Here is a 27,925-nt window from a genome sequence, read left to right as displayed (position 1 = left end):
TCTGGGGCAATGTCCCTACTTATACATCCCAAAATGCCATTGGCCTTCTTGGCAACAAGGGCACACTGTTGACTCATATCCAGCTTCTCGTCCGCTGTAACACCTAGGTCCTTTTCTGCAGAACTGCTGCCGAGCCATTCGGTCCCTAGTCTGTAGCGGTGCATGGGATTCTTCCGTCCTAAGTGCAGGACTCTGCACTTGTCCTTGTTGAACTTCATCAGATTTCTTTTGGCCCAATCCTCCAATTTGTCTAGGTCCCTCTGTATGCTATCCCTACCCTCCAGCGTATTTACCTCTCCTCCCAGTTTAGTGTCATCTGCAAACTTGCTGGACTTTAGGGCCCACGAAGAACTCTTTAAAAAGGTGGCATCAAGCCTCCACCTCCAGGCAGAGGAGATGGAGGAGCCCTCGGACTCCCTGTTTAATGTGCTGTCCTCTTCGGCACCAGTCAGGGTAGCCTTGCCTCTCCATGAAGGGGTGGCAAAAATTTCAAATGCGCTGTGGCAAACACCGGCCTCCTTGGCCCCCATCTCTAAGAGGGCAGAAATCAAGTACTTTGTACCTGCCAAGGGACACGAGTACTTATACACCCACCCGGCGCCCAACTCCATGGTGGTCTAGTCGGTCAACCACAGGGAATGGCAGGGCCAGCCAGCCCCTACCCTGAAAAATAAAGATTCACGGAGGCTGGACTGTTTTGGAAGAAAAATTTATTCGTCCTCGAGCTTCCAGTTAGAAGTGGCAAAATACCAGGCTTTCCTGGGCTGGTATGAGTTCAATCTGTGCGGCTCCCTGCCCAAGTTCGAGGACTCCCAGGAGCATGATAGGAAGGAGTTCAAATCGCTGGTGGAGGAGGGTACCGCGGCTGCCAGGGTTTTGGATGCAGCGGACACAGCCGTGCGGTCCATGGCCTCCGCAGTGTCCATGAGAAGGGCGTCATGGCTCCTGCTCTCTGGGCTGTCCAGTGAGGCGCAGACCTCCATGCAGGATCTCCCGTTTGACGGCAAAGCTCTGCTTGCGGAGCAAACGGATACAAGGCTGCATGGCATGAAATACTCCCTCACGAACCTGCAGACTCTGGGTCTCTATGTTCCAGCTCCTGCTAAATCTAAGTTCAAGCTGCAGCAGACTCCCGCTCAGGCCACCCACCCGAAATACAAGGCCGCCCATAAGAAGTCATGGGACTATAAAAGGCGCCCTCAGAGGCAGTCTCGGCCTGCCCCCCAACGTGGGTCCTCCAAGGGCAAGCAGGCAGGGAAAAGGCGTTTTTGACGGGATGCTCGGGGGCACCCTGCCAGTTCTCATCAAGGATCCATCCTCAATAAAGCTTCCTTTCTCCAATTGGTTGTGTGCTTTCCTCCCAGAGTGGTTGCGGTTGACCTCGGACCGATGGGTCCTCAACAGCATCTCCCGGGGCTACACCCTCCAGTTTATTTCCTCCCTGCCCAACCATCCCCCACCCCCGACCTCCTGTGGGAACCCTTGCATGAAGCTCTGCTTGAGCAGGAGGTGGAGCAGCTCCTGGGCCTAGGAGTACTGGAAGTGGTGCCCGGGGAGTTCAAAGGCAAGGGGTACTACTCCCGCTGTTTCCTTATCCCGAAGACCAAAGCAGGACTCAGGCCCATCCTGGACCTGCGAGGTCTGAACCAGTACATGGTGAAGCTCAAGTTCCACATGGTCTCCCTGGCCTCCATCATCCCCTCCCTGGACTGGTATGCTGCCCTCGATCTGCAGGACATGTACTTCCACGTTCCACGCCCTGACCTCCGAGCCTCCATACACGGTTTTTCATAAGGACAAGGTCTAGCTCTGCCCATACCCTGCATTCCTCCCGAAGGTGGTCTCCGCCTATCACATGGGTCAGGACATTTTTCTGCCGGTCCTCTGCCCCAAGCCCCACGCATCCAGTGAGGAGTGCCATCTCCACACGCTCGATGTGTGATGGGCTCTGGTTTTCTACCTCAAGCTTTCTACCAAGCAGTTCAGAAAGTCCTCGCAACTGTTCATTGCCTCAGTTGAGCACATGAGGAGTCGTTCGATCTCCACTCAGCGGCTTTCCAACCGGATCACTTTGTGCATCCGTACCCGTTATGAGCTGGCGGGTATCCCCCCACCACCGATTGTGAAGGAGCACTCAACTTGAGCGCAGGCCTCGTCGGCTGCCTTCTTGGCCCACGTCCCCATCCAGGACATTTGTTGGGCCTCCACGTGGTCTTTGGTTCACACGTTCACCTCGCTCTATGTGATCATCTCCCAAACCAGGAATAACACTGGGTTCAGCAGGGCTGTCCTCCATTTTGAGAATTTGTGAACTCCTACCCACCTCCAACAGATATAGCTTGGAATCACCTATTGTGGAATACACATGAGCAATCACTCGAAGAAGAAAAGACAGTTACCTTTTCCGTAACTGGTGTTCTTCAAGATGCGTTGCTCATGTCTATTCCACATCCCACCCTCCTTCCCCTCTGTCGGAGTTGTCTGGCAAGAAGGACCTGATGATGGGGGGAGTGTGCAGCTCCCCTTATACTCCCACCATGGAGGCGCCACTCCAGGGGCACTCCCCCCTACGGGTACTGCTAAGGGAAAAACTTCCGGCACCGGTGCACATGGCGAGCATGCCGGTTCCCGGCCAGTGGGAGCTGGGGGCGGGCAGTGCCTCCAGGCGAAAGCCATGTGGAGCTGCTTGCATGCCTCCACCTAGGAGCCGGACCTGCTGCTGGCTGCTTCTGGGGCACAGCGCAGTATGCGGTGCCAGGACAGGCAGCAAGCCTGCCTTAACATCCCCACTGCACCACTGACTAGGAGCCACCAGAGGTAAGCCCGCGCCCCAATTCCTTACCCCAGCCCTGAGCCCCTCCCAAACCCTGAGTCCCTCATTCCTGTCCCCGCCCCGAGCCCTGACCCCATCCCACATCCCAAACCCCTCATCCCCAGCTCCATTGCGTCACAGGCATCAACAATTTTCTTCAAGTGGGCCGCCAGAAAAAAAGTTTGAAAACCACTGCTGTAGATTATAACAGCACTTGAAAAAAAAAATTGCGTATAGCTCATGTTAATGTTACTGTGTTGCATTATCTCACAATAACTTGGCAATTATCTTGTTGCTACTGTAGGTCCACCTCTGCCTATTTTTTTCAATATGTTAATTCTACCTGCAAGTTTAATAGATATAAACTTAGGAAAAATCACAAGCTCTGCTTATGTTAATTTTTCCAGGTGCACTTTTGTGTGATGACTAATGTGCCAATGCTACGCTAGCAGAACAAAAATCATTTCCTTTCTAAATGTTACATTTGATTTGTCAGATGTGATTCGTCATGGATACACCTTTAAAAGTATAGTTGGCATTTTTACCAGGGTTATAGCTTTTTAGAAAGTACTAACAACCTAACTTCAATTTAGGCTACTAACACTTTAATGTTAAACAGATTTTGAGAGAGATCCCAGAAAGCTACAGAATTCCTGAGGGTAACCAAATTGATCATTGATGACATTGCTGCAGTTGAAACATTGTATTTGGGCAGTGAATTATTGGCTTTAAGATCCAGCCAGATTTTAAGTCAGCATCCATAACTGTATAAAATTTAGACCATATCGGCTTGACCCCTAAAAAGACTTATTCACGTATCTAGTCTCACATTGAGGTCAAGGACAACTGGGGCTGGTCTACACTGAAAACTTACACTGGCATGCTAGATCTGTCTGAGGTGTCAAAAATCCACATCTCTGGGAGATCTAACTATGTCTATCTAACCCCCAGTGTAGACAGTGCTAGGTTGATAGAAGAATTCGTCTGTCAACCTAGCTTCCACCTCTTGGGGAGGTGGATTAGCTACAGTGATGGCAGAACCCCTGCTATTGCTGTAGTAAGTGTGTACGCTGAAGCCCTACAGTGGTGCAGCTACAGCATTTTAAGTGTAGACATACCCTTACATAAGTATAGACTGATTGTGTGAGTAAGAGTTCCTAGGATTGGTCCCTAGTTGAAGAACCAATGACCTTTTGTGGTTTTTATTTATTTATTTTTTGGGGAAAAAAATTTTGCAGAGTTGATCGGGCTGGTTCATCTAAACAACAAAAAACAAGCAATAGTTGATTTTCCAATTGCCTGGAATTATAGCAAATTTTAGAGGATTTTTAATGCTGATGACCACCATTTTATTAGACTTTATATAATCACATAATTTTTAGAAATAACATCAATTGTTTTCAACTTTCTCAGATGTCAGCCCTTCATTTTGTGGTTATCTGAACAGGGAAGCTCTCAAATCAGATTTATTTTATCGAAGCAACAGCAATCTGGGTAAAAATAAATGTTCAGATAGCAAAAGATAAGCCTGGGCTACTACTGTACATTTCTGTTAAGCACTAGAGATTCCTATGGAATGCATATCTGCTCAGCTAACCCTGTTTATACCATGTCGTTAAGTCTATAGGGAAGTTAAAACAGCTGGTGTACCTGGATATGTCAAAAAACAGGATAGAAACTGTTGACTTGGACGTATCAGGATGTGAAGCACTTGAAGATCTCCTATTGTCATCCAATGTGTTACAACAACTGCCAGATTCTCTAGGTGAGAAGAGTAGATGCTGATTGATAAGCTTTTAAATTTGTCGGTGTTGTTTATACCTCTGGAGCAGAGATGAGCCTGGGTTACCAAGCTAGAATCCAGACCCCCAAGTTCAAGAGTTGTTTAGAATTGGTGCTCTGGTTCAAATTGAAAAGACAGGATCAGGATCTGCATCGAAATACAAACTTCCCCCATGTCTGGAGGAACTGAGATCTGGTGTTTTAGTTCTGGATCATCTCTACTTTACAGTAAAGAAATATGTTATTGGTCAAGTTGCTCTGATGTAAATTTGATAGTGTGTATGACAGTCCATTTATATATACTATTTGCTTTAAAATCTAAGGGACAAATCCTGCTCTGTTACAATGGTGCAACCGAAACTGACACCAATGAGAATGCACCAGTATAAATGGGAGAAGACATGTGGTCAAAATATTTTATTTTCTGTTTTTGACTATTTGGTTTATATATAATTTCTAATGGAATTATTATTACTTCTGCAATTACAAATACTTACAAAACAAATATGCACATTCCTGTAAAGAATTGCTTTTTTGTTACTTTGCAATCTTACTTTATTTTCCACTATTTAAAAAAAGTTATCAACTGTTCAATCTAAAACATTTGTATTATTTTTATCAGAATATGCCATATACTTAGAATAATCTGATAATAATGAAGGCCATATTACTACACCTGGTACGTAGATAGATGACATTCAAGCTGAGTCCTTTTTATCTAAGTGTGTTCATTTTCTATGCACAGTCAGCATCTTTATTTGGTATTATAAAGTTTAGACGTGTCAAATACAATTTAATTTTAAGTGCCAAATGCAAATATTGGGCCTCCGTTCAGCAAAGCACTTAAGCACATGCTTAACTTTCAACCCATGCTTAAGAGTTTAGCTGTATCAAGGCCATTTTCAGTTAAATATATGGAAATATTTTATCTTCATTAAAAATTAAATTTTTATTTATGTAGTCATTTTGATTGTATTAGATTTTCATAATTTCTTTTCATGTCTTTCCCTGATTCAGCAAAGTACTTAAGCACATACCTAACTTGACTTCATTGGGACTATGCTTCCAAATAGGCAAATGCTTGCTGATTTGGTGTCTAAATCCACAGTTAATCATCTGAGACACTTTTGTTAGCTCTGAGTTTTGCTTTGAATATAAGATTACAAATGTATAATTTAAAAACCTTTGACACTGAAATTAAAATAAAATTTTAGGGACAAATCCTGATCTGTTTGCTAAATCCAAAATAGGCATGGAATTAATAACATTTCTCCAGTTCTATGCTGGTAATAGTTAAAACAGAATTTAGCATGTAGAAATTTGATTGTAAAAGACTAATTAAAACAATTTGTTAATCACCCTACCACTGTGCACATAGCAACCATTATGCAAGTTGGTCTTCCAGTTAACTGAAAGAAAAGGAGCATTGCCCCTTTAAGAGCTCCTTGACAGCAGACCGGGAAAAGAGGGAAAGTTTATAGGATTAGACAGGAAGGGCAGGAAGCAGTTGGGGCCAGGTCAGAACAATGTCACTGTATTATCCTTTCTGCTGTTAGTGTGGTGGGATATTTACATGCAGCCACAGAAAAGCACTCGGTACCGGGATGGGACCAGCTGAAGCACCTTGAATGCTCTTTGGCAGCCTGGGAGCAGACACAGGATGCAAATATGGAAGGAATCTGTGGATATCTGGGAATCCAGCTAGGGTGGCAGGGAGGCAGCCAAGCATTTTCTGGCGACTCGCTGTGGCAGATGTCCAGTGCAGGTACCTGGTATGGAAGGAATATGGTTATCAAATAAAATAAATTGGACAAAGATTTGAAGTAAAGTATCCCTTTGAAGGATTTGAAGGAAAGCTAAATAAGGGGGTGCTGGGCCTCTCACATCTGCACCAACAGGGAACAGACACCCTCCTCCTTGCATTCATGAATATGCTACAGGAAATGCTCCCGCATTGGCCGTCCACTCTGGAAGAAAGATAGGAGGCCATGGATGGTTTAATTAGGTCACAACCTAAGTTCCCTCTAAGCTGCGCGGCAGCCTTCTTAGCACCGCACAGACATTCAGGGAACCAGTTTAACAAAAAACTCTTGTAAAAGACATAGCAACCATTATGCAAGTTGGTCTTCCAGTTAACTGAAAGAAAAGGAGCATTGCCCCTTTAAGAGCTCCTTGACAGCAGACTGGGAAAAGAGGGAAAGTTTATAGGATTAGACAGGAAGGGCAGGAAGCCCTTGTTTTGTTGTTTGTTTGTCAGTCCATTACTCTTTTCTCTTAACTCCTGCTATTGTTGCCATCGGAATACAGGAGTTTCACATTCCCCATCTGTGAATGTAGACCCCAGTCCTGCATATATTTGTGTGTGTGCTTAACTTTAAGCACCTAAATAACTCCATTCATACTTGAAGTTAAGCATGTGCACATGTGCATTCAGGATTGGAGGTATAATGTGTATGCTGCAATAACTCCTTAATAGTACAATATGTACTTAGAACAGACTAAGTTCTGAGTACTTAATCTCAGGGCCTGATCAACTCCTAACAAAGTCAATGGAAAGACAGCAGTTTGATTATACCCTTAACATTTATGAAAGAAAATTGTGTGTATTTTCTGTAAACTAGCACAAATTCTCCTAAGGCACTGATTCAGGAAAGTACTTAAGCTTGTTCTTTAGTCACCCTTATTCAGGATAATATTTAAGCACATGTTTAACTTTAAGCACGTATTTTATTTCCATTAACTTCAATGGGACATAAGTATATACTTAGTGCTGTGCTGAATCAGGGTCTAAATGAATTTGGTATTAAACACCCTTGTTTATTTAAGGAAATAAACAAGTTATGGGAATATATGAAAAAATCATAACTAGAAATATTTTACTTTTCTATCACACCTCTCTACCCACATATCTGTCATTTAAAATACCTTTCTCTGTTTTGTAGGATTGTTGAAAAGGCTTACAACGCTAAAAGTAGATGACAATCAGCTTACAGTACTGCCCAATGCAATTGGAAAGTAAGTAGAAGAAACCTGCCTTGCTTTGCCATATGCATATTGTTTGAAAAATACAAAAGTAAGATAACCTACTGAAATGAGAACTAATTTAAGAATATGGGCCTAACTCTCATCTTATGTATGAAGTCAATGGAGTTGTGTTAGTGTATATAATCGGAAAATCACATGCCATTATCTGTTGTGTTTTCCATATACAAAGAGCAAAGATATATTTTCAGTCTAAATTATTTGTAGTTCAGATCAATAGAGCAACAAAACCAGAAAGAAAAAAAGTAAAGTCTTCTCTCAAGAAGTGTGTGTCTCTTCGGTGATGGCCTCCACTGAATTTTGAGAACAAAATGGTTGCCAAACTTTACACACACAAACATTGCTTATAATTTTTAAAGGAGTAGAACATATTGCATAAAACAAAAGGAATGACAGTTTCATAGGTACATATTGCACAATGTGGATAATACTGTGTAAATAATCTCATAACAGTGTTCTACAATAACTCCTTAACTCTGTAGTTGTATGAGAAGTTATTTGGGTCTTGATACAATATGGTCTGTCAGTTGTACTGGAGTTCATAGTGCTTTTTGATTTAGTCTTGGGTTTATTGTGGAGTTAAAGCTCAAATTCATTACAAAATTCAAGACAGATGTAAACCTCTCTCTAAAAGGGTGAAAAGATCTACCTACTTTTCAAATAGACCGCTATTATGTGTGTCACAAATATAAAGGGAAGGGTAACCACCTTTCTGTATACATAACTATAAAATCCCCACATCAGTATCCTAGAGTTCAGAGTGGAGAAGGAACCTTGACATGCTGGCAGAGTGGTGGGATCAATCTGAGATTTTTTTGGGATCATTTTGAACCAGAAGCACAATGGGATTTTAAAAGGACATTTTTTTCCCTTTGGGCTGCTTGAAAGCAGGTTTTAAGCTGAAAGCAGTTAGAGGTTTTCTTTGTCTCTGCCTGGGGGCCAGAGCAGCAGGCATAACAAACGGGATCTTTCTTTTTGAGCTGGAGTTTTCTCTACCTAAAGGCAGGGTAGTTAACCTCCTGCAGGGAAATTCACAAGTTTTTCACAGACCTGAAGAGGTGGTTTTTTTTTAAGCTAAGAGCAACTAGAGGGTATTTCTGTCTATTTGCCTGGAGACAAAGGATTTTCTGTAGGCTGAGAATAGCTATCAGAGAACATAGGTATCACATTACAGCACAAAAATTTTACAAGCCAGGTTTGTTTTGTTTTGTTTTGTTGTTTTCTTTCTAACTCTCGGGTGTAAAGTTAGTTAAAAACAGAGAGGCTAACATGACAGAAACCAAGGCATAACACAAACTGGAGTTAACCAGACTGGAGGCAGCGAAAGAGGCAGAAAAAGCCCTAGAGGCTGCCAACAGGAGAGAAATGGAGGTAAAGGAAAAAGAATGGAAGCATTCTGAGGAGGAAAAAGAGGCTGCCCACAGGAGAACTATGGAGGTAAAGGAAAAAGAATGGAAGCATGCTAAGGAGGAAAAGGAAAAAGAGAGGAAGCATGTGGAGGAGGAAAAGGAAAAAGAGAGGAAGCATGCACTGGAGATGGAGAAGACAAAGGCTCAGCAGAATATACCAACAAACCCTAGCAATCCTTCTCCAGGTACCACTTCCCATCCCAGAAAGTTCCCCACCTACAAGGCAGGCGATGATACCGAGGCCTTCTTAGAAAACTTCGAAAGGGCCTGCCTTGGGTACCACATCTCTACAGACCAATACATGATAGAGCTGAGGCCGCAGCTCAGTGGACCCTTAGCCGAGGTGGCGGCTGAAATGCCAAAGGAACACATGAACAAGTATGAACTGTTTAAAACCAAGGCGAGAGTCAGAATGGGGCTAACACCCGAGCATTCCCGTCGGCAGTTCAGAGCCCTAAGGTGGAAATCAGATGTGTCATTTACCCGGCATGCCTACCACATTGTGAAACATTGGGATGCCTGGATATCAGGATCAAGTGTTAAATCTCCAGAAGAGTTGCCCTTCCTAATGCAAATGGAGCAGTTCTTAGAGGGTGTTCCTGAGGAAATAGAAAGATACATCCTAGATGGGAAGCTCACAACTGTAACCGAGGTGGGGGAGATTGGAGCCAAATGGGTGGAGGTGGCAGAAAAGAAAAAAACTAGTAGCAGTTAGGGTGAATATCAGAAGAGGCAAACCGGAACAAAAGGGGTAGAGGGAGGAGAGAGGAACAATCCTGGTCGCAGTTGGAGCGGAGACCAGAAGGGACAACCTCCGACCTCACCCTAAAACCGGGGACAGCCCAAAGCCCCAACTACACACCAAGGAACACTCCAGACACCTTATCATCCTGCCACACCATTCTCCACCAATACACCTCGCCCCAGTGACCCGTCAGCTGGACAATGTTTTAAATGTAACAAGACGGGGCATATAAAGGCCAACTGCCCCAAGAACCCCAACAGATTACAGTTTATTGCCCCGGAATCACACCAGAGGTCCTCAGGCCCAGATGCCTTCCAGATACCCTCGGAGTGGAGGGAAACTGTGAGTGTGGGCAGGAAGAAGGTCACCGCGTGGAGGGACACTGGAGCACAAGTGTCGGCTATCCATGCTTCCTTAGTGGACCCCAATTTAATCGACACAGAGATCCAAGTGATGATTCAACCCTTCAAGTCAAACTCTTTTGACTAGCCTACAGCCAAGTTGCCTGTCCCGTACAAGGGCTGGTCGGGAACATGGACTTTTGCAGTCTATGATGATTATCCCATCCCCATGCTGTTGGGGGAAGACTTGGCCAATCATGTGAAGCTAGCCAAGAGGGCGGGAATGGTCACCCGCAGCCAGGCTAAGCAAGCCGTCCCACCTAGCTCTGTTCTGGAAACTTCTACCAGGACCCGGTCAGAGGTGATGAACCCGGACCCCACGCCAACGTCTGCAACAGCAGTAGTGGATACAGTCCCAGAGACCCAGACAGAGCCAGTCCCAGAACCGGAACTGGCAGCAGCCGATAACCCTACACAAGAGGCTCAGCCGGAACCTGAACCCCAACATAGTGCACCAGCAGAGAGCTGTACACAGTCAACGGAAACAGCCCTATCACCTGCATTGCTTCCAGGGGGACCAAGCCTAGGTCCACAATCCAATGAGGAATTGATGTCTCCAGCATCAAGAGAACAGTTCGAGACCGAATAGGAAGCAGATGAAAGCCTCCGGAGAGCTTAGATGGCCGTACGGAGCAACCCGATCCAGGTTTGTTGTAGAAAGAGGACTTTTATACAAGGAAACTCTTTCTGGTGGACACCAGGAAGACTGGCATCCTCAGAGACAGTTGGTAGTTCCAACTAAGTACCAGGTAAAGCTCTTGAGCTTAGCCCACGATCATCCTAGTGGCAATGCTGGGGTGAACAGGACCAAAGACCATTTGGGGAGGTCATTCCACTGGGAGGGAATGGGCAAGGATGTTTCTATCTACGTCCGGTCTTGTGAGGTATGCCAAAGAGTGGGAAAACCCCAAGACCAGGTCAAAGCCCCTCTCCAGCCACTCCCCATCATTAAGGTTCCATTTCAGCAAGTAGCTGTGGATATTCTGGGTCCTTTTCCAAAAAAGACACCCAGAGGAAAGCAGTACATCCTGACTTTCATGGATTTTGCCACCTGATGGCCGGAAGCAGTAGCTCTAAGCAACACCAGGGCTAAAAGTGTGTGCCAGGCACGAACAGACATTTTTGACAGGGTAGGTTGGCCCTCCAACATCCTCACAGATGCAGGAACTAATTTCCTGGCAGGAACTATGGAAAGCCTTTGGGAAGCTCATGGGGTGAATCACTTGGTTGCCACCCCTTACCATCATCAAACAAATGGCCTGGTGGAGAAATTTAATGGAACTTTGGGGGCCATGATACGTAAATTCGTAAATGAGCACTCCAGTGATTGGGACCTAGTGTTGCAGCAGTTGCTCTTTGCCTACAGAGCTGTATCACATCCCAGTTTAGGGTTTTCACCATCTGAACTTGTATATGGCCGCGAGGTTAAGGGGCCATTACAGTTGGTGAAGCAGCAATGGGAGGGGTTTACACCTTCTCCAGGAACTAACATTCTGGACTTTGTAAGCAACCTACAAAACACCCTCCGAACCTCTTTAGCCCTTGCTAAAGAAAACCTACAGGATGCTCAAAAAGAGCAAAAAGCCTGGTATGATAAACAAGCCAGAGAGTGTTCCTTTAAAGTGGGGACCAGGTCATGGTCTTGAAGGCGCTCCAGGCCCATAAAATGGAAGCGTCGTGGGAAGGGCCATTCACGGTCCAGGAGCACCTGGGAGCAGTTCATTATCTCCTAGCATTCCCCACCTCCAACCGAAAGCCTAAGGTGTACCATATTAATTCTCTAAAGCCCTTTTATTCCAGAGAATTAAAGGTTTGTCACTTTACAGCCCAGGGAGGAGATGACGCTGAGTGGCCTGAAGGTGTCGACTACGAAGGGAAAAGTGATGGTGGCGTGGAAGAGGTGAACCTCTCCATGATCCTTGGGCGTATGCAGCGACAGCAGATCAAGGAGCTGTGCACTAGCTACGCGCCAACGTTCTCAGCCACCCCAGGACTGACTGAATGGACATACCACTCCATTGACACAGGCAATGCTCACCCAGTTAAAGCCCAACCTTACCGGGTGTCTCCTCAAGCTAAAACTACTATAGAACAGGAGATCCAGGATATGCTACAGATGGGTGTAATCTGCCCCTCAGGCAGTGCATGGGCATCTCCAGTGGTTCTAGTTCCCAAACCAGATGGGGAGATACGTTTTTGCGTGGACTACCATAAGCTAAATGCTGTGACTCGCCCAGACAACCATCCAATGCCACGCACAGATGAACTATTGGAGAAACTGGGACAGGCCCAGTTCATCTCTACCTTGGACTTAACCAAAGGGTACTGGCAGGTACCGCTAGATGAATCTGCCAAGGAAAGGTCAGCCTTCATCACACATGTCGGGCTGTATGAATTTAATGTGCTCCCTTTCAGGCTGCGGAATGCACCCACCACCTTCCAAAGACTTGTAGATGGTCTCTTAGTGGGATTGGGAGAATATGCAGTCGCCTACCTTGACGATGTAGCCATATTTTCGGATTCCTGGGCAGAACACCTGGAACATCTACAAAAAGTCTTCGACCACATTAGGGAGGCAGGACTAACTGTTAAGTCTAAGAAGTGTCAAATAGGCCTCAACAGAGTGACTTACTTTGGACACCAGGTGGGTCAAGGAACTATCAACCCCCTACAGGCCAAAGTGGATGCTATCCAAAAGTGGCCTGTCCCAAAGTCAAAGAAACAGGTCCAAGCCTTCTTAGGCTTGGCCGGATATCACAGGCGATTTGTACTGCAATACAGCCAAATCGCCGCCCCACTGACAGACCTAACCAAAAAGAAACAGCCAAATGCCATTCAGTGGACCGAAGAGTGTCAGAAGGTCTTTAACCAGCTTAAAGTGACACTCATGTCTGACCCTGTGCTAAGGGTCCCAGGCTTTGACAAACCGTTCCTAGTAACTACAGATGCGTCCCAGCATGGTGTGGGAGCAGTTTTAATGCATGAAGGACCGGATCAAGAATTCCATCCTGTAGTCTTTCTCAGCAAGAAGTTGTCTGAGAGGGAAAGCAACTGGTCAGTCAGTGAAAAAGAATGTTACGCCATTGTCTACGCTCTGGAAAAGCTATGCCCATACGTTTGGGGACGGCGTTTCCATCTGCAAACTGACCATGCTGCGCTACAGTGGCTTCATACTGCCACAGGAAATAACAAAAAACTTATTCGGTGGAGTTTAGCTCTCCAAGATTTTGATTTCGACATCCAACACATCTCAGGAACTTCTAACAAAGTGGCAGATGCACTCTCCTGTGAAAGTTTCCCAGAATCAACTGGTTAAAATCTTCCTTGAGATGTGGAAAATATTGTTAGTCTTTATACACTTGGTAGTATATTTAGAGGTGCATGTGTCTTATTTACTCTGTTTTCTCTTAGAGCTCCAGGAAGAAATCACAGCCAGCGTTTCACCCTATCTGTGATTTTGGTGGGGGGAGGCGTGTCATAAATATAAATGGAAGGGTAACCACCTTTCTGTATACAGAACTATAAAATCCCTCCTGGCCAGAGGCAAAACCCTTTCACCTGTGAAGGGTTAAGAAGCTAAGATAACCTCGCTGGCACCTGACCAAAATGACCAATGAGGAGACAAGATACTTTCAAAGCTGGAGCGGGGGAAACAAAGGGTCTGTCTGTCTGTGTGATGCTTTTGCCGGGACCAGGTCAGGAATGCAGGTCAGAGCTTCTGTTAAGTTAGTAAGTAATCTAGCTAGAAATGCGTTAGATTTCCTTTTGTTAAATGGCTGGTAAAATAGGTTGTGCTGAATGGAATGTATATTCCTGTTTTTGTGTCTTTTTGTAACTTAAGGTTTTGCCTAGAGGGATTCTCTATGTTTTGAATCTGATTACCTTGTAAGGTATTTACCATCCTGATTTTACAGAGGTGATTCTTTTACTTTTTCTTTAATGAAAATTCTTCTTTTAAGAACTTCATTGTTCTTAAGATCCAAAGGTTTGGGTCTGTGTTCACCTAGTAATTGGTGAGGATTTTTATTAAACCTTCCCCAGGAAAGGGGGTATAAGGCTTGGGGAAATATTTTGGGGGGAAGATGTCTCCAAGTGGGCTCTTTCCCTGTTCTTTGTTTAACACACTTGGTGGTGGCAGCATAGGGTTCAAGGACAAGGCAAAGTTTGTACCTTGAGGAAGTTTTTAACCTAAGCTGGTAAGAATAAGCTTAGGGGATCTTTCATGCAGGTCCCCACATCTGTACCCTAGAGTTCAGAGTGGGGAAGGAACCTTGACAATATGCATTCTTTTTTTATAGAAAACTGATATAGAGCTGACACTTCTGTGTTAAAAGCATTTTTCCCCTCTACCGTTTTTACTGCTGCAATGTGGATCAAATGAATGCTTGTAGGAATTTTTAGAATATACTGTATTGTCCGCTAGAATTTAATACCACATCTGCATGCAGTAGGATTTTTAAAGAACAAGTTTGTTCAAGCAATACAGTTTTTCAGGATATGAATAGTGTGTCTTGTGTAAGAGAGCCTGACAATGTGCTCTACCTATACAATTTTAAAAAATTAACATAAAACAGTTAGTATTTTGCTAAATCATATTCCTTTTGAAATTATCTGTTTTTTAAACATTTTCCAGATGTTTAACCTGAGTTTAATAAGCAGTAGTGAAAACAAACAGGTACCTAAATTATGGAGTTCATTCAGATGCTTGCTTTGGTGGAGATTTTATTTTATTTTTATCTTTGTTTTTAGGTAGGTATTTATGGTAAGTATAGTGATTGTATACCAATCATATGAAATGTGATATTTGAATATTTTTATATTATAGCATTTTAATTTACATAAAGGTGACCAGAGCTTGGACTGGGCATTTATTTAAAAGCTCTAAATCCAAATACGTTCTTGTTGATAGAACATAGATTTTTTTTCTGATTCATTAGATACAGAACTGCTGCACACCAGAATGAAGTTAGAGAACCTCTGAACAAATAGCAAAATGTTGCAAGTGGATCTCACTTGTGAGCCACAGGAAACTCACTCTGTAGCTTAGTATGGTGGGCAGAGCATTCCAACACTCCTCACTCTAGTAAAGCCCTCTTCAGCAAACCCTGCTTTACTTCAGGCAGTGTTATTAGGTCTGCTCTGTCCTGAAGACTTCATTATAAAGCTGTCTTGAATAGCTCATTATACGTCTCCAAAAATACATAGATTTAAGTTGACAGGTTTCAGAGTAGCAGCCGTGTTAGTCTGTATCTGCAAAAAGAACAGGAAGCTTATGCTCAAATAAATTTGTTAGTCTCTAAGGTGCCACAAGTACTCCTGTTCTTTTTATAGATTTAAGTGTATTCTGACTCAATACCAAATATGTTAAGGCCCGTAGAACTGCTTTAGTCTCTACTCTGTATAATTAGAGCTTTAACAAGTACCCACTCCAGCCTGTATTTGTTTTTTGCAGGATCTTTCAAAAATAACTTAATTAACTGTTGGTATGACATTTAAAAAATTCTAAATTCTGCAGCATTACAACAGTAAGCAATGAAAGCTGAATTTTGGCTTGAAATAGCTTACCTGATGGAGGGTCACTGGATTTATGTGATGTGCATTGGTGTATAGCAATAGAAGGTTTCATGAATCCTATGAGACAGTCTATATAGCAGTAATATTTAAAGCCAGGTAGATCTGAAGATGATAGAAATTATATTGGACACTATCCAGATGGTTCATGCACTAGTTGGCACTTTGGTGGCTTTTTGCAGTGTGCATTTTTAAAAAAAGAATCCTGTCATTAAGATATTATCTCAGTGATTGAATTGTTCAGAATTGAAAGGAATCCTCTGGTCTTTTGCCAACTTTCTGTTAAATATAGTTTCTCAAGAAGCCTTAATTAGGTCTCAAAAGAGAGATACTGCAGCTCTAAGAGGTGGATTTGCAGAACACTAGGGTAGACAGCTAATACTGCTATATCATTTTTGAATGATTGTGCTTGTTAAATTTAGGGGCCTGGCAGTATTAGAGGTGAAGTAATTTTCTTCCATAGAATGAGCATTGTACCTATAACTTCAATCTGTGCTTCCTTTTTCTGACTCATTCATTATTTTAGACAGTTTCCTGCTGGGTCTTTCTCAAAAAGTGGTAGCCATGGTACCCACTGGAACATATTATTGTAATATAAAAATCAACAATGAGAAGGCGAGAACTGACTCTCTCTGGAGTCGGATGTTATAATGACATAGAGAGCAGTCTGTCACCTGTTTGATAATTGCCTTAATAGGACTGCCACAAAGCAGTTGGTGCCAAAAAGGTGGTGGTGGTGGTGGTGGTTAGTCACTATCAGCCTAGACTCAAAGAGATATTTAGGGTTCAGCTCTGTGAGATGCTGAACAGTGTAGCCCCATTTAAACATGTGTTTAACATTAAGAACTCTGAATAGTCTCAATGGTTTCCCATTGCTTAAGTGCTTTGCTGGATTGAGCCCATAGAGAGAAAAATCACTCATCTCTAGAGATGTGTGTCATTCATAACCCGGAGATATTATTTGCACACATGCTGGCTGAAAATGACACGAGAGCAGAAAACTAACTAACTTGTCAGATGGGAAGGATGGTATCAGAGTGGCTGGCCCTTTATGGAGAGTTAGAGGGAGACAGGGAGATGAGGCTAGGTTGGGTCTCCAATCTTGTTTCACTACTTCTTCCTGGGTGGCTCTGTCAGTCAGAGCTGCTGTATCTTGTTTACTGAGTCTGGTTCCCTTTCTCCACCCAGGATGGCAAAATATATCTGCAGTAGTGACCTAGAGTTGGGACTTTCTAGCATGGAACTAAGTGGTACTGTGCTAAAGAAGCAATTGGGTAGAGTGTTTCCAATTTCAGGAAACACTGTTTTTAGCAGGTCTCAGTTCACATACACAATATGGTGGAAATACTTGAGCAAAGGAAAACTTTTGTATTTTGTAGCACATGCACTGCACTGTTGAATGCAAACTATTGTAAGAAAGTATTCTGATGTAACTCATGTAATGAATATCATTTGAGTGACTTCCAGAATGCATGTCATATAAATCCTGGCAATTACTACAGCAAACATAAGTACATGGAACAGCTACCTTGTTCACTGTTGTTCTTATCACAAAATCAAACAAATTGATGATTGCTTATCAACAAAGTTGTTGTTTTATTATATGATGAGACCCAAACTGCACTTCTGGCACACCCAAAAGACACACTGATTGCAGGGAGCATTTTTGGTGTGCAAAAAATGTAGATTCAGGCCTGATACCTACCTTCCTTAATGCAAATTACACGTCAATGAGAGGGATTTTTTAAAAATATCCTGGTGATATTCAGTACCAAATCATCACCACTCTCCTAGTATTCTTTGGTGTGGCGGTTCAGTGATGAGACAGAACACAGCTTTATGCAAGCAAACAGGCTGGTCAGCTGAGATGGGCCGTTCTGCCCCCCCGCCTTCCACCTTCTCCTTTTATTATATTTCTCCCCCTAAGCATTACACACTGCTACACAAAGGAATGTATGACGTTAATTCATATACTTAGTTACCATCCTCTATCTACTACAATCCTGGTTCTCAGGCCTTGAGCCCAGGCTAAGAAAGCCTCCCACAGTTGCTGTCCAAACAATCAAGTTCTCATGGTTCATATCTAGCCCTTGTCCTTGGATAGAGCAATGAGTGCATTGCTTCTACGAAACAGTCAGGGTGTGCCCCGCCTGCTTCCAGGTGGAATAGCTAAACATTAACCCTTCATCTCCCCGTTTTTTATTTATTGATATTTGGCCATCTCATGATAGCCGTCAATTTGTTTTGTCATGCTATTTAACTCCCAGACAGACAAGGACATAACCTGGGGAGCTTTCCAGGGCAAAATTTTACAAAGTCTTAACAAGGAAAGAATACATTGTACACAGCAGCAGCAAAAAAATAAGCCCAATGATTACAAACACAAAATAACCAAAAGCTCAACATCTGCAATATAATCATCTAAAAGGGGTACACTTCTTTTACTACAATTGTAACCAACAAAAGGCAATATAAATATCATTCTACTAAGACAGCAAAGGGTGCCATCACTTAAATTTGCAGGAATATAATTAAAGGTGCATGAACCGCAAGTAAAAACCCATCCTGATGGTAGGATGATATGGCCATAATTATATGAAACATTAACAGCATGGGAACAATTTAAAAGGGGTTGAGAAATTTTTCGACAGCCCAAGGGCACCTTTGTACTAGTGCAGTTAACTACACGCGCACAGGTGACATTGTGAGCCCCGGCCGGGTACGGTGTGTAGAGGGATATAGCCGTGCGAGGCAAAATATAGTTGGCCGGGCCCCAATTAGCCATGCTAGAGTACTGGGAGGAAAAATTAGCATAAGCAGAGAACAGTGTCTTATTCTCCATCTCCCCAGGGTGATGACATACTGGAATAAGGCATGTACCTAACAAATCTCCGGCTGCTACAAAATTAAATAAACAAAAGTGGGTAACATTTGCTATTGAAGCCAATCTTTCCCATATGTTATATGTCATTCGGGCTTATAACGGGGGAGGCGCTTCCGAGCCAACCCCTACAGGAAATAGCAGGCACAAAAGGCACACAATCATCACAGAATTAGCAGTGATTTGGGCGAGAATCGCCACAAACAAAGTCTCAGGAGTCTCTGGCTGTTGATCTGCTGCCAGTCTTCGTTGGGCCGCGGCGACCAATGCTTTTACTGCTCCCCATGTCACGGGCTGGCTTGGGACGCTACGCCTCCTCCGTTTCCGTCCCGTCGTTGTCGACTCGGGGGGCAACGCGGTCTCCTCCAAGGTCAGCTGAAACTCTGGTATGGGATTCGACAGTCCCTGGTGCCATGCCATGTTGTTTAAGTGCCGGTCGCACACACCGAGCTGGAACCCACAACGGTCCTGCAGGGAGAGACACAGCAGCATATCCCCGACCCCAAGTGATTAGAGGTACTGGGCCCAGCCACTGTGGATCGGGCAGCTGACGATAAAAGACACGCGGTCTTTCCAGTACCTCAGATTTGTGAAAATGCCGATCCGCAGGGGTCTGCTGATCTGCATTCAGTGTTAAATTATTTAAAGTAAACAAGAGGATATGCATTTGTTGTTAAATGTCTCCTAAGGTTCGGAGACGCAGCTCCCCTTGTTTTAATTGTTTATCTAGCAAGGTTTTGAGTGTGCGATTGGCACGTTCAACAATGGCTTGGCCCGTGAAATTATAAGGGATTCCGTGTGTAAGACGGACGTCCCAGCGGGCACAAAAGGTGGAGAGGGCTGCAGAGCAGTAGGCTGGGGCATTATCTGTTTTAATTTGGCAGGGGCGACCCATAACAAAAAGGCAGGCCAGCAAATGGTGAATAACTTTGTTAGTGGCTTCCCCACAACGTGGGGAAGCCCAAAAGAAAGCCTAAATAAGTATCAACGGAAACATGTAAAAACAAATAGGGGCGGAATTGTGGCACATGAGTAACATCCATCTGCCACAGCTGATTTGCTGCGGTACCTCGGGGGTTAACGGCATAAGAAAAAGTAGGAGCAGCAGCAGCACAGTGGGGGCAGGAACGAAAAATGGAACGTGCATGATCAGCAGGAATGTGAAACTGCCGGGCCAAAACAGAGGCAGACTGCTGAAAAAAGGCATGGCTTTCAATGGGGTCAGAAAAAAAGGGAATTTACCTGACCACGCAACGCGTGACCGGCGCGTGCATTGCCCTCAGTGAGTGGCCCAGGCAGAGGGATATGACTGCAAATATGAGCAACAAAGTAAGGGAAATGACAAGTGGCAAAAAGGTGCTGCAAAAACAAAAACAGGCGAAGGAGGTCTGCATCAACCTGAGGGGTAATGAGGGCAAGGGGTAAATGATCAATTACCTAATAAACATAATAGGTATCCACAATTAAATTAAAGGGACAATCAGCAAAAGGTTGAAAGGCCAAAATAACAGCAGCTAATTCTGAGGGCAAAGGGGGATGGTAAAAAAAAACAATCTTTTAAATCTAACACACAAAGTTGATCGGTTTGAGGAATTAAATTTGGATTTGGCAAGCCAAATTGCAAGGGGCCCATAGGTTGGATGCGTTTATTTATTTCCCTTAAATCATGTAACAGTCGCCAAGCACCCGATTTTTTCTTAATAACAAACACCGGGGTGTTCCAGGGACTAGTGGAGCTCTCCAGTCACTGTGCTTGCAAATGCTGCTGCACAAGCGAATGAAGTGCTTTTAGCTTTTTTAGAGGGAGGGGCCACTGATCAATCCATACGGGCTCTAAGGATTGCCATACCAAGGGTAAGGCGGAGGGCACGGTGGGTGAGGGAGGGTTTTGGGCCATCAGATGTTAATATCGAGGGTGGTGTCTAACTTTGTAAGTAAATCACGGCCCCAAATATTGAGGTGGACAGGGAGCACAAAAGGGCGGATAGTAGCAAGGGTACGGCCTCCCGGTTTAGAGACCGTGACCCAAGACAAACTTTGGCGCCCGGGTTTACTACCCCCGATCCCCCACAATTCTTTAGAAGGAACCGTAGGCCAACTAACCGGCCACTCCAGATCACGAATCACCGTAACGTCAGCTCCAGTGTCCACCAGCCCTGTAAAAGGAACATCATCTAAGAGAAGTGTTAACTGAGGCTTCGAGGGGCGGACTGACATTGTCAGAGCAACAAGTGGAGAAGACGCGCTGTGAGACGGCGAGTGAGACAACGTCGATCCAAAGCCGCCTCCGCCCCGAGTTCGATCCTCGGCAGCTGGCACCTGATAGGGGACTAAAATCAATTGTGCAATTGACCGTCCACGTGGGAGCGACTGTGGAAGATGAGTCCACACCTGAACCTTAATAATGCCAGTGTAATCAGCATCAATGACCCCTGGAATGACAAAAAAGCCCTGTTTCCCAGCATGTGAGCGAGGGAGAACAAGACCTACAAAGCCGGCAGGGAGAGGTCCCGTCACCTGTGTAGGTATGGCACAGACCTCCCCTGGCAGCCGAAAGTCAGTGTCCTCCTGCATGATCAAATCAAGTCCTGCACTTCCAGCAGTCGCCGCCCTCATAGAGTCTACGTATTCCAAGGCAGAGGAGCGATTGTCTGAGTAGGAAACACCCCCGTTTGGCCCTGGGTTCGGTGGCGCGGTTTCCCGACCCGCTACGACACTGATTAGCCCAGTGATAACCTTTCCCACACTTGGGGCACTTCTTTGAGGGTCGGGCTGGTGCCTTAGATGAGCGGCACTCCCGCTGAAAATGACCCTCCTTACCACAGCGGTAACAACGCTTCCCTCCTTCCCAGTTTTTCTGAGGATGGCAGCCAGAACTCCAGCCTTGTGGGCTTGTGTGCCAATGTTCTGGCACGCCCGCAGCATGTCTGAGAGCTCTAAAATACCAGAGGCTTGTGCTGCCTGGAGAGCACGGCGGCAATCCTCGTTTGCATTTTCAACTGCCAATTTTAACAGGAGCTCGTGAGCTGCCTCAGTGTTATCCACCTGTCGGAGGATAGCCTCCTGCAATCTGTTGGTAAAATCCAAAAAGGACTCTGAGGTACCCTGACGGATACTGACAAAGCTTTTGGTAGGCTTGCCTGAATCCGGGACCTTCTTGAAAGCATGCTGGGCACAGGTGGAAATAATGGGGAAGACAGCCTGAGGGAGTTGAGACTGCATCTCAATAGTAGCAAACGGGCCCTCCCCTGCCAAATGCTCATAAATGATACCGCGCTCTCTATGTACCTGAGCTTGGCGTTCTGCCATCTGCCGATACTCACTAAGCCAAATAACATACTGACTGGGTGACAACATCATGCGCAGCAGCGTTTTCCAATCCTCAGGGATTAGGGAGTACCCAGTACCCATCCCTTCAATGAGACCATGCACAAAGGTGCTAGTCAGGCCAAATTCACGAATTGCTTTCTTTACTTCTCTAACCACCGAGTATGGCAAAGTGGTCCAGGTGCCCACGGGGTTGCCCTGGTCATCATTCTGCCAGGTCACCGGGCAAACGGAGACCAGATCAGCCAGCTCCTCCGCTGTAAGATCTGATCGAGCTTTCACTGCGTGAACCATTTGTTGCACCAGCGAAAGCTTCTGAGCAGATGCAGATGACCCTCCGGGGGGCCCCACGGGGGGAGGGTGATCACACACCGGCTCCGGTGGGGAAGGCCAGGGAGGCAGTGGCACCTGATAGGGGACTCCGGTGGGGAAGGCCAGGGAGGTGGTAATAGAGGCACTGGGGGCGAAGCAGGGGGAGGGATGGCTGCAGGAGCGAACGGGGGTGGCGGGATCGGCAGCCCCTCTGTTGATGCTGGAGAGGGCCTTTCCAAGGCGACACGCTGTGTCGCATCGCCAGGAGGGGGGATGGCTGCAGGAGCGGACGGGGGCGGCGGGATCGGCAGCCCCTCTGTTGGTGCTGGAGAGGGCCTTTCCGAGGCGCATCGCCAGGAGGGGGGATGGCTGCAGGAGCGGACGGGCGTGGTGAGATCACCAGCCTCGCGAGGGAGGGCCTGTCGGAGGCGACACGCTGTACCACATCGCGGCAGAGGTGCCAGGCATGTAAAGCCTGCACAGGCGCCCGAGGCTCTTCGTGCAATGTCTGGCCCAATCGCTCCCAGTCCACTAGCTTAAGGCTTCCGGCTTCAGGAGAGTAAGTGCTCGAGCCGGGCAGTCATGCTGAGCCTTACGCAGCAAATACTGCAGCTCATTGCGGTGTTGCACTTGCAAAGCAGAGAGGGAGCTTCCCATACTTACCACAATGAAAAATACTCACCGGGATCCACGAAGCGGATGAGTGACGCGTCTGAAACCCTTGCCGGGCGAGGTGAGTGCTGAGGGCCCCACGTTTGGGCGCCAGTTGTGGCGGTTCAGTGATGAGACAGAACACAGCTTTATGCAAGCAAACAGGCTGGTCAGCTGAGATGGGCCGTTCTGCCCCCCCGCCTTCCACCTTCTCCTTTTATTATATTTCTCCCCCTAAGCATTACACACTGCTACACAAAGGAATGTATGACGTTAATTCATATACTTAGTTACCATCCTCTATCTACTACAATCCTGGTTCTCAGGCCTTGAGCCCAGGCTAAGAAAGCCTCCCACAGTTGCTGTCCAAACAATCAAGTTTACCAATACTTAACTATACTTAGGTGTATATGGTTATTTATATTTTCAACCTTTTGTTCTGTGAGAATCTGAATAATTAATGTTACTTTTTCAGTATATGATTTGCAAATGTAGTAATCTGACACTATAAACTTGCAGAGATTTGAAACTGTTCATTTGTGTTGTCTTACTTTTTCAAAAAGTCTAACAACGTGTTTAAAATTTCAGTTTATCTCTATTAGAAGAATTTGACTGCAGCTGTAATGAACTGGAGTCCCTACCTTCTACCATTGGTTACCTTCATAGCCTGCGAACATTAGCTGTGGATGAGAACTTCCTGTCTGAATTGCCTAGAGAAGTGAGAAACTGATTCTGTTTTTAAATTATTAATTAGTATGTTTTACATGAAGGGCCTAACCTTACAGTCTTTACTCAGACAAAACACCCACTGAAGTTATGGCAGGTGTATGGAAGTTTTCTCTCAGCAGAATGGGGTCATAAATGATCCAGATGGAAGGCCAAGTCCTATTTGCCTTAATCACTTGTTCCATTGGAACAGGTAATATCACTCACATGAGCAAGACAAGCAGGATTTGACCCTGTTTGTTCTTCTCATGTGTTACTAATGCTTGTATGTAGTGTTGTTGTAGCTGGGTTGGTTCCAGGATATTAGAGAGACAAGGTGGGTGAGTGAACATCTTTTATTAGACCAACTTCTGGGGGTGAGAGAGACAAGCTTTTGAGTTTACACAGAGTTCTGCTTCAGCTCACCTCCATATTAACTGAAAAAGAGTTCTGTGTAAGCTCAAAACCTTGTCTCTCAACAGAAGTTGGTCCGATAAAAGATGTTATCTTACCCACCTTGTCTCTCTTACATTTTGTTTGTCATTTTACATTGTAAACCGAGGGCTTATGCCCTTGACTGTTAATGTCAATATCAATGTAAAATAGGGAGACTAGAATTGGAAATGAGTATTTCATTAATGAACACATTGTGATAATAGAAAGCATTTTAATCAAACTATGTGAAGAAATGTGATGTGTATACATACATCTTAATATAGCAGGAAGCTATTGATAGCAAATAGGTTAAATTATAACTTTAAAAGCCAAGTAAAGGACCTGATTCTACTCCCACTGAAGTCATTTGGGCTCAAAGTATTATCTCAGAAGTACACAATAAGTAGTCATTGTCTCGTTCATTAATTTTAAAGACATAATTAGGCCACCTTCTCAGATAAGGAGAATTAGTGGTGAGAAACTTTGGCAAAGCGAGAATCCTAACTTCTTGTCTTTTATGCCCATAGATTGGAAGCTGTAAGAACGTAACAGTTATGTCCCTGCGCTCTAACAAGCTAGAATTTCTTCCTGATGAGATTGGTCAGATGCAGAAGTTGAGAGTGTTAAATCTGAGTGATAACAGGTATACTTTGCATAATTTAATCATCATACCCTAGAAGTGTTTTGCTGAACAAGGATTTTAAATATTCAAAGTTTATGGCTGCTGAGGTGGTGTTCTTTCATCATTAAGCACCCTGTCTTGGTCCCATTGAACTCCATATCAAAACTACATTGCAGCCAATGGATTCACAAAAGTAAAATCCTGATACCACTCGTGTCTCCTACTATTATCATGTGAAAATGTGACCACTTATGTTCATGAAGGTTTTGCTTCATGAAAAAGTTTATGTAAGCCGTATGATGGTATATATTATGATCTTGATTAAAAGATGGTCACATACTGGTGTATGGTAGGTCTTTAGGTGCAAGCACAATAGCATGTAAACATCAAGGGGGAAATCCTGGCTCCATTGAAGTCAATGGCAAAACACCAAAAATAAGGCATTTTAATATGGCCACATGTAAATGTATACATCTAGGAACAAAGAATGCATAGTATACTTAGTCTCCCAACCTATATCCTGGGAAGCAGGAACTCTGAAAAAGACTTGCATTCCTTGTAAGTATGAACAGGGGAATATCAAGTAGGACTAGAGAGATTATATTATCTTTTTATTTGGCTCTGGTGTGACTGCTAATACAATATTGTGCCAGTTCTTGTGGCCACAATTCAAGAAGGATGTTGATAAATCAGTGAGGATTCAGAGAAGAGTCACAGGAATGATTAAAGGATAGGAAAACATGCCTTCTAGTGACAGACTCCAGGAACTCAATTGGTTTAGCTTAACCAAGAGAAGGTTAAGGGGTGACTTTATAGACAAATCAAATATATACATGGGGAACAAAACTTTGATGATGGGCTTTTCAATTTAAAAGACAAAGGTATAACAAGATCCAGTAGCTGGAAGTTGAGCTAGACAAATTCATACTAAAAATAATGTGCACATTTTTAATGGTGCGGATAATTAACCACTGGAACAATTTGCCAGGGTTTGTGGTGGATTTTCCATCACTGGACATCTTAAAATCAAGATTGGATTTTGAAAAAAGTGTGCTCTAGTTCAAACAGAATTATTTCAGGGAAGTCCTATCGCCTGTGTTATACACATGATCAGACTAGAAGATAACAGTCTCTTTTGACTTTATAATCTATTAATCTAAGGCCAAACCCTTTTCTTCACATACCTAGTCCCATTGACGTAAATATGGCTATTTGCATGAATGAGATGAGAATTATTTGACTCCACATATAAACATTGGGAAAGACCGTTTTATCAAAAAAATTTATTCATACATGTACTTCAAGAATAACTTAGATATGACCCTTTTCAGCAAAATAAAAAGAGATACAGGTTTGTTCAGTAGTGTGGCACATGGTACATGGAGCCAATACTGTCACCAATGATTATCTTCTGAAATCAGTCAGAATTTTGGGAAGGACTTTGCACATCTATGATTGGGGGCCATTAACAGAAATTAGTTCACCAACACATTATAAATCCTTAACACAGAAATATCCTATGGTACACTTGATAACAATTATCCACTCACTGGAACATTTTCTTAAAGTCAGTTAGATGTCATAGGACCTGATTTTTTGCTCTGACAGCAGAAAATATCTGGAATAACTTCACTGAAGTCAAGGTAGTTACACCAGTGTAAACCTGGTATGAGAGCAGAATCAGGCTCATAATGGGATGATAGAACTAGTTCAGAGAAATTAGGAGCTAGAGCAAACTTAGATCTTTTCTGAGATTTGAAAAACTGTGGTGTGCGTTTATTGCTTTTTTGTTTTTTTACATTTTCACATCTTGGTGGTCACTGATTTCAGCAGTAACTAATGTGGAATTACTGAAATACTGTGAACAACACTTTTTTATCATGGCACTTTGAACTTGGGTGAAATTAAGAATTACTGAAAAATCCTGATCTCACACGATTTCCAGACCAAACTGTTAGGATAAATTTCAGATAAGTATTCTGATGTTCTGGTTCTTAGCCAAAACTTAGACTTACAGATTTTCTCCATCACTAATCATGACATTATGTAAAATATTAATCATATGTAAAAGTATTGTTGGCATCCTTCCATTATCATACAAACAAGTAACACATGCTTAGTTCTATATTCTTATTGTGGAAAATCATCATCTTCCCAGATGTTGAGTCACAAACAGCAATCATCCCTGTTCTATGGGCCTGACTGCTGAAGCCTTCCTTGTGATACTTCCTTTGTCAAATAGGACACAACACTCAGTAGTTTTAATTCTCACTCTTTTTTAGATCCATTGGTCATTATTTGGGTACTTATTTGGGTACTCACCAAATTATTATTTGTGTACTCACCAAAAATAAGTACAGAGATTTATGAATTTAGAAAATGGTCCTGGATGTATTAAGAGCTCTACAGGGTTTAACTTGTCTTACAATAGAATGCTCCAGCTAATATTCCATATAAAATGTTTCATATGCTATGAGGTTAGCGTCTTTGGGGAAGAAGTATAAACAAAGTTTGGAGAAATGTAAGTATAGGGTTTGTTGTTTGTGTTTGTTTATTTGGAACATGGTAAAATCTGAATCCAGTATTGAACACACAATATTCAATGGGTGATCCTGCTGAACAAAAGAGAAATGACCCATCAAGAAAGAAAAATTCAGACTGTTTCTGTCCACAGACTTAGTATAAAATGCCAAAATGAACATTCCCCCCCCCCCTAGAAAATATTTTTTTGCCCTCATTGCATGCTGTATTCCATTTAGTACTGTTTACATTATTAGAGGACTGTTATACAAGGCACTGGTGAGACCTCATCTGGAATATTGTGTGCAGTTCTGGTCTCCCATGTTTAAGAAGGATGAATTCAAACTGGAACATGTATGGAGAAGGGCTACTAGGATGATCCGAGGAATGGAAAACCTGTCTTATGAAAGGAAACTCAAAGAGCTTGGCTTGTTTAGCCTAACCAAAAGAAGGCTGAGGGGAGATATGATTGCTCTCTATAAATATATCAGAGAGATAAATACTAGGGAGGGAGAGGAATTATTTAAGCTCAGTACCAAAGTGGACACAAGAACAAATGGATATAAACTGGCCACCAGGAAGTTTAGACTTGAAATTAGATGAAGGTTTATAACCATCAGAGGAGTGAAGTTGTGGAACAGCCTTCCAAGGAGAGCAGTGGGGGCAAAAGACATATCTGGCTTCAAGACTAAACTTGATAAGTTTATGGA

General features: G+C 43.9%; 1 protein-coding gene across 14 annotated transcripts in view; it reads left to right on the top strand.

Moving 5' to 3' along the window:
* LRRC7 (leucine rich repeat containing 7) overlaps positions 1-27,925 on the top strand; it is a 402,665-nt gene that overhangs the window by 254,276 nt on the left and 120,464 nt on the right. For all 14 annotated transcript variants that reach the window (XM_075131746.1, XM_075131744.1, XM_075131740.1 and 11 more), the window contains 4 exons: positions 4,433-4,577; positions 7,537-7,609; positions 23,522-23,651; positions 24,601-24,716. In XM_075131746.1, the coding sequence (XP_074987847.1) occupies positions 4,433-4,577; positions 7,537-7,609; positions 23,522-23,651; positions 24,601-24,716 (464 nt within the window). The remainder of the gene's footprint in view (positions 1-4,432; positions 4,578-7,536; positions 7,610-23,521; positions 23,652-24,600; positions 24,717-27,925) is intronic.

Source organism: Caretta caretta, chromosome 8, assembly GCF_965140235.1.
Source record: "Caretta caretta isolate rCarCar2 chromosome 8, rCarCar1.hap1, whole genome shotgun sequence".
Taxonomy (NCBI): Eukaryota; Metazoa; Chordata; order Testudines; family Cheloniidae; genus Caretta; species Caretta caretta.
The sequence above is the reverse complement of the archived record's forward strand: the minus strand, read 5'-3'. Positions and strand labels throughout refer to the sequence as shown.